Source organism: Micromys minutus, assembly GCF_963924665.1.
Source record: "Micromys minutus genome assembly, chromosome: 14".
In the NCBI taxonomy this organism is placed as follows: Eukaryota; Metazoa; Chordata; class Mammalia; order Rodentia; family Muridae; genus Micromys; species Micromys minutus.
The window spans coordinates 10,133,371-10,149,466 of record NC_137983.1 but is presented as its reverse complement, the minus strand read 5'-3'; the positions used below and the strand labels follow the sequence as shown (position 1 = coordinate 10,149,466).

At 42.6% G+C, this 16,096-nt stretch overlaps 1 protein-coding gene across 4 annotated transcripts in view; it reads right to left on the bottom strand.

Moving 5' to 3' along the window:
• Window positions 1–16,096, bottom strand: part of PALLD (palladin, cytoskeletal associated protein) — a 375,798-nt gene that overhangs the window by 196,521 nt on the left and 163,181 nt on the right. For all 4 annotated transcript variants that reach the window (XM_080928550.1, XM_080928551.1, XM_080928552.1 and 1 more), the window contains exons 3-4: window positions 8,016–8,194; window positions 351–417 (exon numbers count right to left, since the gene is read on the bottom strand). In XM_080928550.1, coding sequence (XP_080784676.1) covers window positions 351–417; window positions 8,016–8,194 — 246 coding nt within the window. The remainder of the gene's footprint in view (window positions 1–350; window positions 418–8,015; window positions 8,195–16,096) is intronic.

Here is a 16,096-nt window from a genome sequence, read left to right as displayed (position 1 = left end):
TCAGATATAAGGTCCAAATAGCAAAACAATTTTTATCCAAACAAAGACAATTCATTTCTGGCTTGATAAGGCATTTTGATTCTCATTCAGACCTAACTGTTTTTTTTTCTCGGTGTGACTGGTCTTTACTTAATCAGCTCAAAGGTTGTCTTTGCAGCTAACATAGCACTTGGCTCAGTCCTGACACACTGAGGGTCAAACACAGACCCCCACAATTTAAAGTCATATGGAGTAAAAAGTTGTGTCCCAGTTCCAAACACACACTCTCTCTAATGAACACAGCTTGACTATTCCCACCCCAGAACAGCTCTTTGTCACAAGGGCCACCAGGAGAATCAAAGGCAACTCACTGTGGCATAGCTCCAGCTTTTGATACAAAAGATAAGCTTTCGCTGTCGGAGTCCGTGGAACTGGCTCCTGGAAGACATTGAAGGCCATGAGAGAGTTAGGACCAGAGCAGTACCAGCATCTCCAAGGGTTCCAAAGAGTGTAATGGTCTTCGCTTGTAAATAGCAACCTGCAATTCTTACGTGTGCTACAAATCCACATGGAAACTGAGGATGATTCAGTGTCGAATCAGTTTTTATTGCCATCTCTCCAGAAAATAATCTTTTAAAGGTACTATTAATAGCTTCCTTGAGGCCACTGTGGATACAATTTATTATTAGCTTCCCTTTTTATCTCTCTGGCCATTTCAGCCATCATTTTCCATGGCTAGAAAACCAGGAGACAGTGAGTGTCTTTGTGGAATATTTTAAACTTGATTTTAAACTTGAACCCTGGGAGATCACATGGGGTGGGCTGCTGATGTCTTCAACTACTATGAATCAAAAGCAGCTTCCTGACTCTTCATCTGAACGTGGTAGTGCCTGCACTGCAGTGAAGTCTCTTAGGTCTTTTGTTGACCTTGAAAACAGTCACACTGAGGTAACTTGGTTGGAATGTTTGCTTTGTCCCTTCCCACTTCTTCTGGTGTGGGTGTTCTTCACCTGGTTCCTGTATTACCAAGAAGGCCCATGTCTTCCCATTTCTTTCCATGCCAGAGCTGTCCTTTCCTTATGCCAGGTTAATTTCTTCCTAGCATACACCGTTCCTATGAAGGCACGAGGAGATAGATGTCTGAGTATAAAGGAGAACTCCTCAAATCTGACATCCCACAGACTTCATGATTTCTTCACCAGACTTCCAGCATTTGCAAGAACTGAATGTACTCATTGGTGGACACAGCTGGGGGGTTGGGATGTGGTCCCAAAGACATTCAACCTATACACAAACACTTGTAGGGTCCCATTCTTGGGAACACACAGATAGAGGAGCGAGCGCTTAATACCTTATATGGTAAAATAGGGAAAAGTCAAATTGGGAGAGGGATATGGGCAGAGAGAGAAATGGAGTTCTAAGTAGGGAGCAAGGAAGGCTCACGGGGGATGAAGGAGAAGGAGAGGCAGCCCTTTGCCACGTCCCAGCTTCCTCCTGAGTCTGAACCTGCAGCTCTGAGACTTGCTTTCCTAGGACACACTCTTTCTATTCTGTCTATTGGGGTCACCCTTTGTCTTCTCTGTATTCTGAGGACTCCTTCTTTACACCACGAATGTCACCTGTCCTTTTTGGCTGAAAAATGATCAGTTCTCCGAGAATTGAGGGAAGTTTAGAAAACGAATTACCAAGCTGTGAATGGTTAATGTGTCCTCAGCGGTCATCTTGGCTTCTGGAACCTTTGGATTATGATAACCCATTATAACCTCACCAAGAAGTTAAGTGATGCCCACTTCACAGGCAGGAACATGGAAGAACCAAGCTGGTAGGTAACTTTGCAGGTGGTGACAGGCTGCACTGTTTTTGAATCGTCCCCTACTTTCCTCACGACCTTCTAGGCAGTGCCATCTGAATTCCTCAGAGTGCTTAGTCCCAAGCTTGCTCAGAGCTGGAAACCTGCGGTTAGGGAGTTGCAAGACTTATTTGGGGACAGGGTGTGGAGTGTGCAGCAGAAAACAGACAGCACGCTGGAGAGACGAAATTTGAGCCAGTTAGATACACAGAGCAGGTCTGGAGTGCTGGAGCCGTAAGGCCTGGAGTTTATTGGCAGGGCACTGGGAGTGGTGAGTGGACTCAACTTCAGGGTTAGCTGAGGGAGGGGGTACATAGAAAAAACAGGCGAACACGCAGAAGCAGTAGAAGCAGACTTCAGAGAGAGGAGGACAAAGCTTACAAGGTGATGAGGAGGGGGAGGGGCTAAGCAGTGGGAGGGGCTAAGCAGTGGGGGAACTAAGCAGTGGGAGGGGCTAAGCAGTGGGGGAACTAAGCAGTGGGAGGGGCTGAGCAGGGGACGCCTCAGGAACTACTAAGAAAGCTGTTATCAATATGGGCTAGGCTATTCTGAGATAACAGCTTAACTGGAATCATAAAATCGATTTTAAAGGGAGCAAAGTCCTATGAATGTGGTCCCAGGCAGTCTCAAAGAGGTCAAAAATGTGGGAGAAAAACAGCTAGGCTCACTTGACTCCAAACATTTCTAGCAGGTAAAAAAAAATTATTTTCTTCTTATAATTTGTATTTTAAAAGTTATTTTTTTCTGAAGAAACTTAGTGTGAGGGAGCAAACATGTGATAGTGCACACGTGTAGGTCAGACTTTTATTTCAATAGAATCGTTTTGTTTTTTTTTTTTTATCTACTCTTTTAGGTAGGTTCCAAGGATTGAACTCATGCTGACAGCCTTTTGTGGCAAGTGCCTTTACCCTGCTGAGTCATCTTGCTGGTCCTACTTACTGGGTAAGGCTTGCTGGGTGTGTGGTTTACACTTCTATTTCCAGCACTGGAGAAACCGAGGCAGGAGGATAGCCTGGAATTTATGGTGAATCTGGACTACTTAAGCAGTGAGTCCCAGACTAGCTTTGACCAGTCTGACCCTGTCTGAACAACAGCAACAGCAGCAACAGCAGCAGCAACAACAACAGCCGGATTTATTGCAGGAGTCAGGCACTGTGATGCAGGACTAGACTTGAATCCTTTCAAAGGCAGGTTCTTGTGAGTTCAAAGCTAGTCTGTGCTACAAAAGAAACTCTTGTTTTAAACAAACCGAAGGCAGACAGACAGACTTACAGACTTTCCTGGACTGCAGCTATAGCACAGAGGCAAAGGTCCTGACTAGTACATGAAAGACCCAACATAGACAATTAAAAAAAAGCTTTCTTTTTCCCTTTTTTGCTACTGATCATCAGAGAAAGGTAATGGAAGTATGAGCATCCCTGGGGTGTTTTCTGCACCTGCCCAGCCCTTCTGGAATGTCAATGTCATCTTATTTCTCAGGTGTCCAAACAGCCGTGGCAGGGTCACAGTGCCAGCAACTTCCTTTCCTTCCCATGAGAGCAATTCCCCCCTTTCCTTTTGCAAGTCTGCCCTTATGGGCTATCTGTTGGTGAGAAACGTTTATGACATGGGTAGATGCTTGGGAGACAATAATTTAAATTAAAAACAAACAAACCCAGTGCAAAAAAAAAAAAAAAAAACTGTTTGAAGTAAAGGGGATGCACAGAAGAAAGATGAGAAATGGTAACATACTAAAAGTAACTATTGGGTTGGACTATAGCTTGGTGGTACGGTGTATGCTTAGCATGTGTGAAGCCCTAACTTCAGTTCCCAGCAACACATACATACACACAGGGCAGTCAGGCTATGAATGGTTTTATATCTTTTGTGTGTGTGGGGGCAGGGTGTGTAGATTAAAAAGAAAATACTATATCTGTGATCTTCAGACTAGCCAGCACCACTCTACAATCAACTCCGTAGGTACTGACAACGGTTTGATTTCAAAGCAGAGAGCCACTATGAAAGGTTACAGAGCAATCCCTTAGCAATCTATAAAAATACTAGGAAAATTATTTAAAAATATATAATATGAAAGGCAGCCTAAATATTCTTAGGTTCTCCACACAAGTTTTCAAATCTAGCAGAATGCATACGTGCTTGGATGCCCATTGGATATCAGACATTGGTGCACTGGGGTGGTCTGCCATCTGGGGATTGACGTCATGGACGCAGAAGGAACATTTGCCCATGCAACATCATGGCGTCCTTCCAGATCTCACTACTTAGCACTGAACAAATACAAACTAATGTCAAACAGTACCTGCCTCCTTACATCTCTCTTCTGCATTCCTGTCCAACCTCCCTATCTCATGCTTACCTCCTGCCCTCTCCTCCAGTTCCACAAACTTCATGTCCACAAGGTCTAGTTCAATTCAGCTTCATTCACCCCACATTTCAGAGCCACCACAATACCCTCTTCAGATTTATTGAAGCTATACCAATTCCTAAAATTAATTTTACAGGAGTGGAAGAAAATTTACCTCACATGTTGTTTATCTTTCCTATTTACACATTCTTGAGACTCCTCCTTTACTAGGTATCTCAGGAGGGACACCTCTGTTTCCTATCCTATTCCTACACGAGCCATTAAGGACCTTGCATCTTAATCCTTCCCCTCCTCTGCTCAATCTAATTTTCTCCCTTATCATGTCTTTTCATCAGCATGTAAAAATATTGCAGTAATTCCTGCCTGGAAACAAACTATCCTTCATGATCTCATATTCTTTTCCAGATACTGTCAATGTTTCTGCTGGTGACTTGGCAAAACTTCTGGAATCACTATCCAATATCTGCTACTATTTCCCCAGTTTGCAAACTTCTCATCTAATGATCCCCTGTCCCTGAACTCCCTCTTGCTAAAAATCACCAACAATATCCAGCACGTCTAAAGTCAGTGGTTTGCTCATTCTCATTAGAATGGACACTGCTAGCAAGTCTCTCTTTCCTGAAGCCACTTCCTTTTCCCCAGGTAATAATTAGTTTTAACTGATACAATGTATCATCTGGAACGCAGTGAGAGATAAGTTTTAATTAGGTTGCTCTGTGAGTCTGTCTGTGGTGGATTGTCTTGATTATGCTAATGACTATGACAAGACCTAGCCCACTGTGGGCAGCACTATTCCCTAGGCAAGGGATCTTGGGCTAAATGTAAAGAGCAAATTAAGCAACATAAAGCTTGCAAGCATTTGGTTCTTTCTGGTTTTTTTTTTTTTTTTTTTTTTTTTGACTACCAGTATCATGTGACCTGATGTTTCAAGTTCCCACCACCTTGAATTTCCTGAAATAATGGACTAAAACTTGAAATTCTGGATGAAAACAAACCTCTAAGTTGCTTTAGTCCCTATCTCCTAGGGGCTGATAAGGTCCAGGTACCTGGGAATCCTTTGGTTCCTTTTGGCCCTCTGGGCTTCCCCATCCAGGCATTTGCATGTGCTCCCTCTGCCTGGAACAGCCTTTCCTCAGCTTTTCCTTCTCTTCTCTGCTGGTTTTAGATCAAATATCACCATTGGAGGGTGGCTTACCACACATGCATCCCATCAATTGTCTTTATGTCCTTCACAGACTTGCCAGGTCTTGATTTTTAAGGATTTTCCTGGGCCTTTCCTTCTGGACTGTGAGCTCCAGAACAGCAATGCATTCTCTAATGTGAGGTTTGTATTGGGACCAGTGCCTGTTTCACATACAAGTGAGCATGGCAAAAAAAAAAAAAAAAAAAAAAAAAAAAAAAAAGCCTTAATGTGTCCTAAAAGAATGTTATCGAACCAGAGCAAGGCAAGGGTAATAGCAACCCCAGGGATAGTAAGAACTTCCTTTTATTCTGGGGCAAGTGGCAGACTTGCCTGGGTTTGAATCTTTGACTTAGGTGAGCATGCAAGCATGTGCTTATGCATGTGTGTGCGCACACACACACAGATGCACACTCTTGTGCACACACACACACACACACGGTGTAGAGGATATCCAGCCATCATTTTATTTACTCTTATGTTATTAATATCATTATTACTATTGTGTGTGATGTGCACACTCATGATGTCACATATACCAAGTACGGAGGTCAGGGGAAATCTCTTGGGAGTCCTCTTCTACCATGTGTCCCAAATTCAAATTGTCAGGCTGGACAGCAAGTGGCCCTACCCACTGTGCTGTCTCAAGGGCCCAAACAATGGAATTTAGATAATTTCCAACTAATAATAGGTTTTGAAATATTCAGAAAAGGTTTTTTTGTTGATATTTAAAACCTCACTACCTCTTTGCTTCTGGTAGCCCTCAAGTCACTCCTTGCTAATGCGGAATTAGTGATGTGCTTGATAGTCCGTCCTTGCTGATATGGAATTAATGATGTGTTTGAGTAAGGCCTGAATCTAACAAGAGCTGGAATTAGTGAATGCAAATATTTACTTGGACTCACAGTGAGACTAAGAATGGACCGCAGTTGACTCTCATTCATGAAAACTCAAATGCTTATCCATATTTAACCAGGTCAATGTTACCCAATTTATATAGTAATTTATGTTAGTCTTGGGAGGATGAATTTTATCGGCCCCTTTTCTTGCTTTGCCTAGCTCCTTTGCCCTCCCTTCAATCTGTATAAGGTTGCACACTATGTATACTCTCAAAACTTATGACCAGGGGCTGAGCACCACGGGAAACCTATGTATTGAGAAAGAAAAATCCAGCTTATGTCTACCAAGCCTCCAAGCAAACAAAGTATTGCATTTTAAAGTTTTCTGAATGAACAGACGTGAGGTCATAATGTTCAGGCAGGTTTCCTTCAACCCCTTCCACCGTGTTCTTCAACGCCACACGAGGGTCACTATGGAGTCTGCCCGTTAGTGACATTTACTAAGACCTCATTATGGCGCCAGAAGTCTTTTGCTATCAAAATATTCACTTATGAAGTACTGTAAAATAGTCATCATTGTGATGCCATGCCTAAGAACATGGGCTTTAATTTCGGGGAGCCCCTCTCAATCTGTGTGGGTCGGCTTCTCATTTGCAAAATGGAAATCAGAGAAATGCCTCAAAGGAATACGAGTGAAGCTTAAATAAGTGTATCCGCATGCCTTTGTGTGCTCTTATAGGTAGCAGGTATTACCCAGAAACTGCTTTTCCTAAGAGGAGAAGGGACCTTGGGGTCCCTGGAAATCCTTATGCAAAGCAGAAAGTCCTTTCAAAAGCAAAGGTACCAGTTCTTAGTCAGCAGTACTTGCTACTTTTGAAACTGTTTATCAGTTCTTGAAGGAGCTCTAGGCAAGAGTTCGGACCTTACTTTCTTCTTGACAGAATGACGTAGTATAATGTAATTAGACAAAAGTGCTGAAAACTGAAAATCAGTCCAGTAGAGGCCTCAAGCATTTCCATGCTTGTTCAAACGTTTGGCTATTGTTTTAAGAAGCAATTGATTTACAGGACAGTCATTAAGCTGTAGATTAGAGGCAATCTGAGAAGCGTGGCTAAAGCCCTTCTGATGATTCAAAAGCACCGGTACTGACCCCAAAATTGTTACATTATCTCAATGGTCCTTTGGCAATAAGCTTTCCAATGTCACAGGCGTGGTCCTGTTAAAAAGTGATCAATGATTGACCAGTAGAAGCACTGCGTTCTCTCAAACTGCTCTTAGAGCACTGGGTTTGTAAGTCTCCCCCACCAATTCATTCAAGTCCGTGGTTAAGTAGTAGGAATACGGGGGTCTCAACAACAACAGCAAAAGCACAATGCTCAGATTTAGTGAAAATGAAAACATTTCTAAGTACTCATCACTTCTAATACTCATGAGTGACTTCCTAAACCTTGTATTACTTTGGATGATCCAGTGTTTTAACTATTTTTCCATACTTTGTGTACTTGAGGAGGGTGCTAAATTGGGTGTTTTATATTGCAAATTAGTTGAAGTGAATGTGGTGATGAGAAAAGGAGTGTTGGCATTTGTATTAGGCACAGTTGGTGGATCCCTGACTGTCAGAACTGTGTACAGGAAGAAGTCAATGTATTCCAAGAGTCTTTTTGTTGTTGGTGGTGTTTTTTTTATTTTTTAAGGATAACTAAGGTTTAGCCGCAGGACTACAGTGCCATTGCTTTGGGAAACGTAAACACAGGATACAAGGATGCTTGAAGGACCATCCACACTTTACTTCACCCTCCTTACCTTCAATGAACACCTCTGCGGATGTGCTGTCTGAACCGCTGGGGTTTGTAGCCAGACACGTGTAGCGACCTGTGTCGTCCTCAAAGGCTTCAGCGATGACCAAGGTGTGCAGCTCCTCACTCTCACAGTGGATCTGGATGTCAGGACTGTCGTATAGTTCCTTTCCCTCACAGAACCATCTGCAGGACAAGCAGAGGACAGGGATGACAGAGGGATGGGTGGGGTACTGGCTGTATGCTAAGCAAGGCTCACGCTATGCTAGAAAATGCTTGCTTGATAAAAGATCTGTGACAGTGTTGTTCATGGAAACTGAACCTAGACTGTGAAATTAATGACTAGACATACTTCGCCCACAAAGGATTTCTTTGTGAAGCATCTTGCACATTTTAGTTAACCTTAAATGAAGCGACCTTGTTGAACTTTTAGAGACCATTTGGTTACAAAATTAAGGGACTAAAACATCAAAATATCTGAATGGCATGTTTTATAGTGAAAGACTCCCACGATCATTATATTTTTACCTATTATTCTTGTGTAAGGAGGCATATAAAGAAATATAAATTTCATGCTCAGACTTTCTGCCGTGCTCAGGAAACACAGTCATTAATACAATTTCTATTGTCCAACAAGACTCTGAGCACAAAGCAGGGCAGGGTGGAACACCTTTGCTTCTCTGACACTTACAACATTTTCTAGTTGCTTTGCTCTCCAAGACAGAGAAAGAGGAAGCAACTGGGCTGTCCTTGATTGATTCTTGCTAGTCAGTGCTTTTTTCCCCAAACAGTGGGAGAGAGCAGCTGATTCACAGAGGTGCCCTCCCACAGACCTTTGATTTCCCTAGCTCCTCAACTCAGCAGCAGCTGCTTTTCCATAAAACAAAACTAAGCAAACCTTCCCCTCAAACCAGCTAGTGTGATGTGTTTTTAAAGAAACACAGAGGAACATGCTAGTTTAGAACAAGAATCCCAGAGATTCTGGATCTATTTTTTTCCACTCAGCTCTTAAGAAATTGGTTTTATGTCTGATATTCTATAAGATTCTATGGGCTTGGCACCCTTTTGTAAAAAGAGGGTGACAGTGGGGACTAAATTTTTTTTGTTTAGAGTCATGGGATGTAAGTCTATATTTAAGCTGAAAAGAAAGTTAGTCAATCAAAGGCGCTTGCTAAGTCTCAGAGCACTAACCCCAGAAGGCACATTACAAACCACCCTCGGATACTTAGAACAGCTCAGTCATGACTTCAGGAATTAACAAATGTAAGATAGTCCGCCAATACCCTGCACTACTTTCTGTAATGTGGCTCATAGTGTTTGGGGGTGGTAACAGAAAGGGGCAGTCTTTCTTGATTCCGGGGCACAGTGTGATTGTTCTTGTTTGTATAGACCCTTCGAGATCCATCAGCTTTAAGCTATGGCTCACCCCTTTCTTCCCTCTTTACACAGCTTGCTACCCACTAGCAGTAAGTGTGGTGTTGGCCATAGTTGATCCCCCATCTCTGAAATATGATAAATTCCGTGTCTGTCATCAACCTAAAGCTACTGAAATTCTTCTACCTGTCACTCCTTAAAGTTGAGCTCTTTCACTGATGGCTTCCTAGTGGCCTCACCTCAGCTTCATTTTCTATCATTTTAATGATATACTTCTGTTTCTGCCAAATATTCCAGGGACTGTCTACACTGTTCTGTCACCTCAGGGGTTACTTTCCTACCCTTCTTACCCACACCTTCGCTTCTTTGCAATTCTCTTCTGATGCTCTGAATCAATCCTCATTTCAAATATCTTCTACCAGGCCAAGCCAAAGGACACACTCCACTGACCACACAACTGCCTAGTGCTGTCTAAACAAAAGAACAGAATTGTGTTTGGTAAACGCTAAAATGAATGTGGAGTTAGTACATCTGTTCTGGCAGTAGATAGTTTGGTCTTCCAGAAAAAAAAGAAGATATAAACACACTATTCGGGGAAAATGCATCCTGAAAAGGTACGGGGTGCCTTCAGAAGATGATGATGTCTGTGGGGTGGATGTCCCTCAATGGGAGGCCGTCATCAGCTATATGTGAGTATGTACCGAGTCTCACCCTCCAACTCAGTCTGCAGCCTGTTTTAACATGGCTGCCAGCAAATCCTGCTTGATATACATCTGAATGGCTGAGAACGGGAAAAAAATCAAGAGAAAAGTAATATTCTGTGATGCTGGAAATTGTAATAACGTCAAGCTTTGGAGTCAATAAAGTTTTTAAAAAAGTGTAACCACATTTATTCATTGATAGATTGCCCGTGGCTGCTTTTGCCTTATGATGGAGCAGGGACTGAGTCTAAATACACTGTCCATCACTCCAAATCAACTTTGGAGGAAACATTCTCCGGTACCTGCTTTTTGGTTTCTCAAACTGCAGACCTTGGGACAGCTGCCTCAGCACCTTAGGGGTTCTTAGACATGATTAATGAGTGAGTTGGGATCTTATAAAGAAAAGCAAATGGATTGGACAATTGGAATTAATATGCAAAGTTTATCCTCTTTCTTTGTATCTGATTTATAAAGGGACAAAACCACAATATAGCAAAATATACCCTTCATTTTAAATGTGGCATAATTTTCAAAGCTGGCTCAACTAATTAAATATACCTTTAACAAGTCAAGTTTCCTGAGCAAACCGTATGTAGATAGAAGGGCAGGGGCATTATAGCATTTCGTGATAGCCTCCGCTGGGACTGAGGACAACAAAGAGCACAGAGTCTTGTATTTTCAGCTCACACTTTTGGGAATACATCCTCAGGTGTCTTTAGTAGGGGAACTGCAACATTTAACTGTCATTACGCAGGGATGGCAGTTAGAGAAGAGTCCTCATGTAAGGGGTAGAACATTCTCTCCATTAGTCCTTCACAGACAGACTCCAGATTGCTGGATTTTAATCATTCGACAGTGTGGCAGAACTGACCCCTCCTTGCTGTGCCAAGGAGGTTATGTAACATCTCTTATCCTGCTGATCACAGTTTCGGGAATTCAGCTATGGATGGAAATGTTACCCTACCACGATATGCAGGGTGTGTCGACAAAAGCCTTTCTCCATCGAACTGTATGAAAGGATACGGACTGTATAATCTGTGTGACCCAAAATGGGCAAAAGCAAAAGAGTAGCTGCCCCTTGAGAAGAAAACTTTCAGACCTATGAAAAGGACAGCAATACTAATAAAAAAAAAAATGTATTTCCTTAGAAGCATTCAGAATGTCAACAAAACAGCCACTTTTTTCTTTTTCTTTTTTTTTTTTTTGCAAGAGTTGTATTCAGCTAATAGAACAACAATTCATATAAGCTGCATCACAGACAACTGAAGATGAAATAAAAAAGAAAAACAAAACAAAACAAAAAACCTCAAAAACCCAAAATAAAACCAAAATAAAAACCAGAAAAAAAAAAAAAAAACCCAACCAAACTACTCTCCCCATATCTAACTAATTTGTGCTGTACACCAACAAGAACCTGCTTTAAATTTCCATGACAATTTACAACCCCCAGACTGCACCAGGCAAGGTTAGTGGCTATTGAAAATACCACCAGGACAGGGCTACTAAAAACATATTTGGCAGTGTGTCAACTATACAAAAAAAAAAGACACTGTACAGTTTAAAAATAAATCTTACACAGCCTTACATTTCAATTTTTTTTTTTAAGAGTAGTGAGCTGTGTACGGGGGTGGGGTTAAATGCTGTACAGACAAGGAAAAAAAACTGCATGAGAACCAACTTATTCATCATCATCTTCATCTACATCTCCCTCTTCTTCCTTTTCCTCCTCTTCCTCTTCATCCTCCTCCTTATTTTCCTCTTCCTTCTTTTTCTTGCTCATTTCAGCCTTGACCACCCCCGTTTTCTCTGCATCAGGTTTTCCTTTAGCTCTGTAGGCAGCAATATCCTTCTCATCCTTCTCCTTCAACTTGGCGGTCTTTCTTGTCATAGGGCTGCTTGTCATCCTATGCAGTGTTGTTCCACATCTCCCCTGGTTTCTTTGTGGCATCACCATTGGATAAGCCAGGATGCTCGCCTTTGATTTTTGGGCGGTACTCAGAACAGAACAAGAAGAAGGCCGAAGGAGGCCTCTTGGGAGCATTGGGGTCCTTAAACTTCTTTTCGGTCTCCCCTTTGGGGGGGGGATGTAGGTTTTCATTTTATTTGTCAGATTTTGCCGTATCTTCAAATTTCCCCTTTTCTTTAGCAGACATGGTCTTCCACCTCTCTGAGCACTTCTTGGAGAACTCTGAGAAGTTGACAGAAGCATCTGGCTCCTTCTTCTTGTGCTCCTCCCGGCAGGTTTGCACAGAGAATGCATATGAGGACATTTTGCCTCTCGGCTTCTTAGGATCTCCTTTGCCCATGTTTAGTTGATTTTCCTCCATGAGGCACAGAGTCGCCCAGTGCCCGTCCGGCTCTCCTTGCCCTGCGCTGTCTCTATGAACTCAGTGGACTGCAATGGCTGTGAGAGCGGGAGCCAAACACAGCCTCCTCACTCTCTCTGCTCTGTACTCTCCTGTGTCCCCTCCTTTTGTGAACTGTAAATATAAATGATCTTTGCTCATTTCCCAGTGTCCCACTATGCAGCCCTGGCTGGCCCTAAACTGGTTGATCTGACACTTCAGCCTCCCCATTAATAAACTAACTTCTAATTGCAATAAGGTCCTAGCCGGTTAGCTTCACAATAGCTGACATTTCAAAACTTGGACCACTGACAATGATTTAATAAAGGAATAATATATAAAAGATGAAAGGGCTGAACAGATAGTTTAATTTGTACCAGTGTTATATAGACTTTGCTTTAGAGTGTTTATGTCAAGAAGTTTATCCACTCTGACCAGGTCAAACTGAAGTGTACTTCACAAGTATGAACTTAAACTTAAAACACTGTAGTTAGTGAGTACATCAGGAGGGATCAGTCTTTTCCACTCTCCCCATAGCTTGTCGTAGATGTAAATCACCTTCTTTGCTAAGCTAAGAGAACCTTTGATTTTTGATGTCTTGACAACCCACGTTAGATGAGATGTGTGCTGTAGTCACGTTTGTTTAGTTACGTTTGCACGAAGTCATAACTCTAACAGCTTTCTGGCAAAGGACTCTGCACATTCAGTATTTAGAGAGGAGTTGAAAGTCAGGTCTGTTGATCAAACGCTGACCTCCTACATTTTTTTCCCACATTAAACTCTCATTGCTAGGGGAGTTCAAGAAAACCAGTGTTGGCATGCTAAAACTACATCATAAAGCACGGCCAAGGTTGTGACATTGCCCTGCTCCTCCTGTGACAGACATCACTAATCAATCAGAATGATGTAAGGGATCAGAAGCCTCAGCAAAGCTGTTTGGGCAGACTACAAAGCAGATGAAGTCAAAGCTTAAAGTGACACATTACTGCCATCACAAGCTTGGTCTCTTTCTAGAAAACACAGCTTCCTGTTCCTCCTGATCATGAAAGCCAAAGTCCATTGGCTGAGAGGAAACCCAGATGAAAACAGGCCTAACAAAGAGTCTACCGGGTTAAAATTCCACTTGTTTTGTCTTCTGAATTTGAAGATGCAGTGTATGTGCTCCTGTGTGTACTTGTGTGTGTGCAGGTGCATGCTTGTGTAGACTTATGTCTTCTCTATGGCGTTCTAGTTTTTGAGACAGGGTCTCTCACTGAATCTGTCACCCACTGATTGGCTAGACTGGCTGGCCAATGAGATCTACCTGTCTCTACCCCCACAGCATTGGTGTTACAGATGCATGCTGCTCTGACAGATCCATACGTGCACAGACTCATGCATGCACAGATCCAAACGTTCACAGATCCATACGTGCACGGATCCAAACTCAGGTCCCATGCTTGTATATCAGGCAGTTTTACCCATCAAACCATCTACTCTGTTTTTGAGACACGGTTTTGATGTTTAGCTCAGGCTGGCCTTGAACTTGTGATCCTCTGGCCTCAAATAAAAAAATTATTAAACCATACAGGTTGTAGTTGCAGTGAAGAGGTGACATAGTAGCTTTTAAATGATAATAGTTAAAAGTAATATAGTCAGATTAGGAGGAAAAGTTAATATGTTGAATGTCTATATGCATTGATTGCTTTGCATGTAAGACCTCTCTGCATGTGAGAACTCACTGCATTTAAGAACTCATGTTAGTCTCACAGCAACCTTGTGAAGTCATTGTCACATACTTTTAGATGCGAGCCACCCTCCTTTGTCTATAGTATTGCAAACAAGGATCACAGACAATTAACTCTGGATAATCCCCCCCATTCCATGTCTCTCCATGCTCCCATCTCCATCGCTATCACATGTTCAGCTCTGATACAAACTTGTTTTAACAGTTTCCTGATTCCCACTTTCTAATCTCCAGTGCAGCTGCAGAGCAGCCAAGTAGTAACCGCACAATAGGGAGTCCAGGGAAACTGGAGAAGCCAACCTCGAGGGATTAGTGTGTGTGCTAAATCCCCCCACAAAAGGAGGAAGGGTGTGGAGAACTAATCTCAGTGCCACTGGCTGTCAGACTTCAAGGCCGCAAACTGGGTGTGATAATCACTTTGCATTAATTGGAAACAAAATGTGTAGGGTTAGGTTCTACAGCCCTATTCATCCATTGATTTATTCATTCACTTATTTATTTGATCACCTAGGGGCTTGCTGTATTTGAGCTCTCACTGAGGAGTGCCCGGAAACACTGATGCTTACTAACCTGCCTAGAGGCAGATGGAGGAGGAAGGCCAGCTAAAGGCAGAAGGAGCTGCATCTGAGGAGCTCTGGTTCCTTTTAGGTTGTAAAGAAACAGGGGCTCGTTCAAAAATCTAAAAAAGGGTTATAGATTCATATTACAGATTAAAAACTTGCTTTGGATAGATGGCTTTGGTCACTGACTAGAGGACAATGTGGCTGGAGTTCAGTTTTCTCTTTTTGGTCATAAGGAAGTGTAGAACATAGGCGGGAAAGAACTGAAAAAAGTTAAGTTTTACAAAAAAAGTGTATTTATATTACTCTGGGCTAGGTTTTAAGTGCAGTTTTTAATACACACACACACACACACACACACACACACACACACACACACACACACACACACACACACACTCACACGTATTGCTGGACAATGCCTCTCATGCCAAGGACCTCCTACAAATTCTAACTTAAGCATGTGATTATGCCAAGCATTCTAGGTTCACACAATGGCAGCAGCAGGAACTGCTTGGATTGAAATCTAAGATGTTTTATATCAAGCGGTTCCCTATTTCATTACTGGCTCTCTGTATTTCAAATTGAGGTTGAGGGGAACCCCTGCTCTGCTGTGACTTCAAGGGTATCTGTCTGCAGCCCTGGGCTTGCTCAGAGGTCAGGAAGGGTCGAGGAAGGAATAAAGCCAGGGGACCGCAGATGCTTCTGAGCACAGTGATGCCCCTTAGACCTGCCCACCCTTTCCATTCTTGGTTGGTAGAGGAAAATTTAACCATTTATCTCCCCGGATGGTCTTCCTCTTACGTTGGCAAATGGCAGTGAGGGTTCAGAGTGTATGTTGGAGTAGAGATATTACAGGGTTAATCGCATGTGAACTACGTGGAGGCATCGCCAATCAATCAGAATCTGTTCGCCAATGAGCTGAAGCAAGATTAGAAGACAGAGAGAGAAGGGGTGGGGGGAGAGGAACTTGGGAATAGTCAGGGTTGAGAGTTTTTGCCACCTCAACTCAGAGGAACAGTAACCAGCCATGTGGCAGACAGAATAATATGGGTGGGATGATTGAGTCATGAGCGAGTCGAAGAAGAAGCCTAGCATAAGGCCTAGACATCTACAAATGGATATACAAGACTCCTAGTCGTTGTTCGGGAACTGGGGCTCGGGTGAAAAAGCCTGCAGTTACAGGATATCTCTCTGTAAATGTTCACAGCAGTTGGATTCTCCACGACAGAGCTATGAACATTGACTTCTATGACACTAAATCCAACTGATAAAACAAAAGGAACCACCAAACACACCAATAAAGCACAAAATATACTTTCAGTTGTAACATACCCATGGTTTATGTTTTAAAGTCACACACAGCATCACTGGTTGACCGG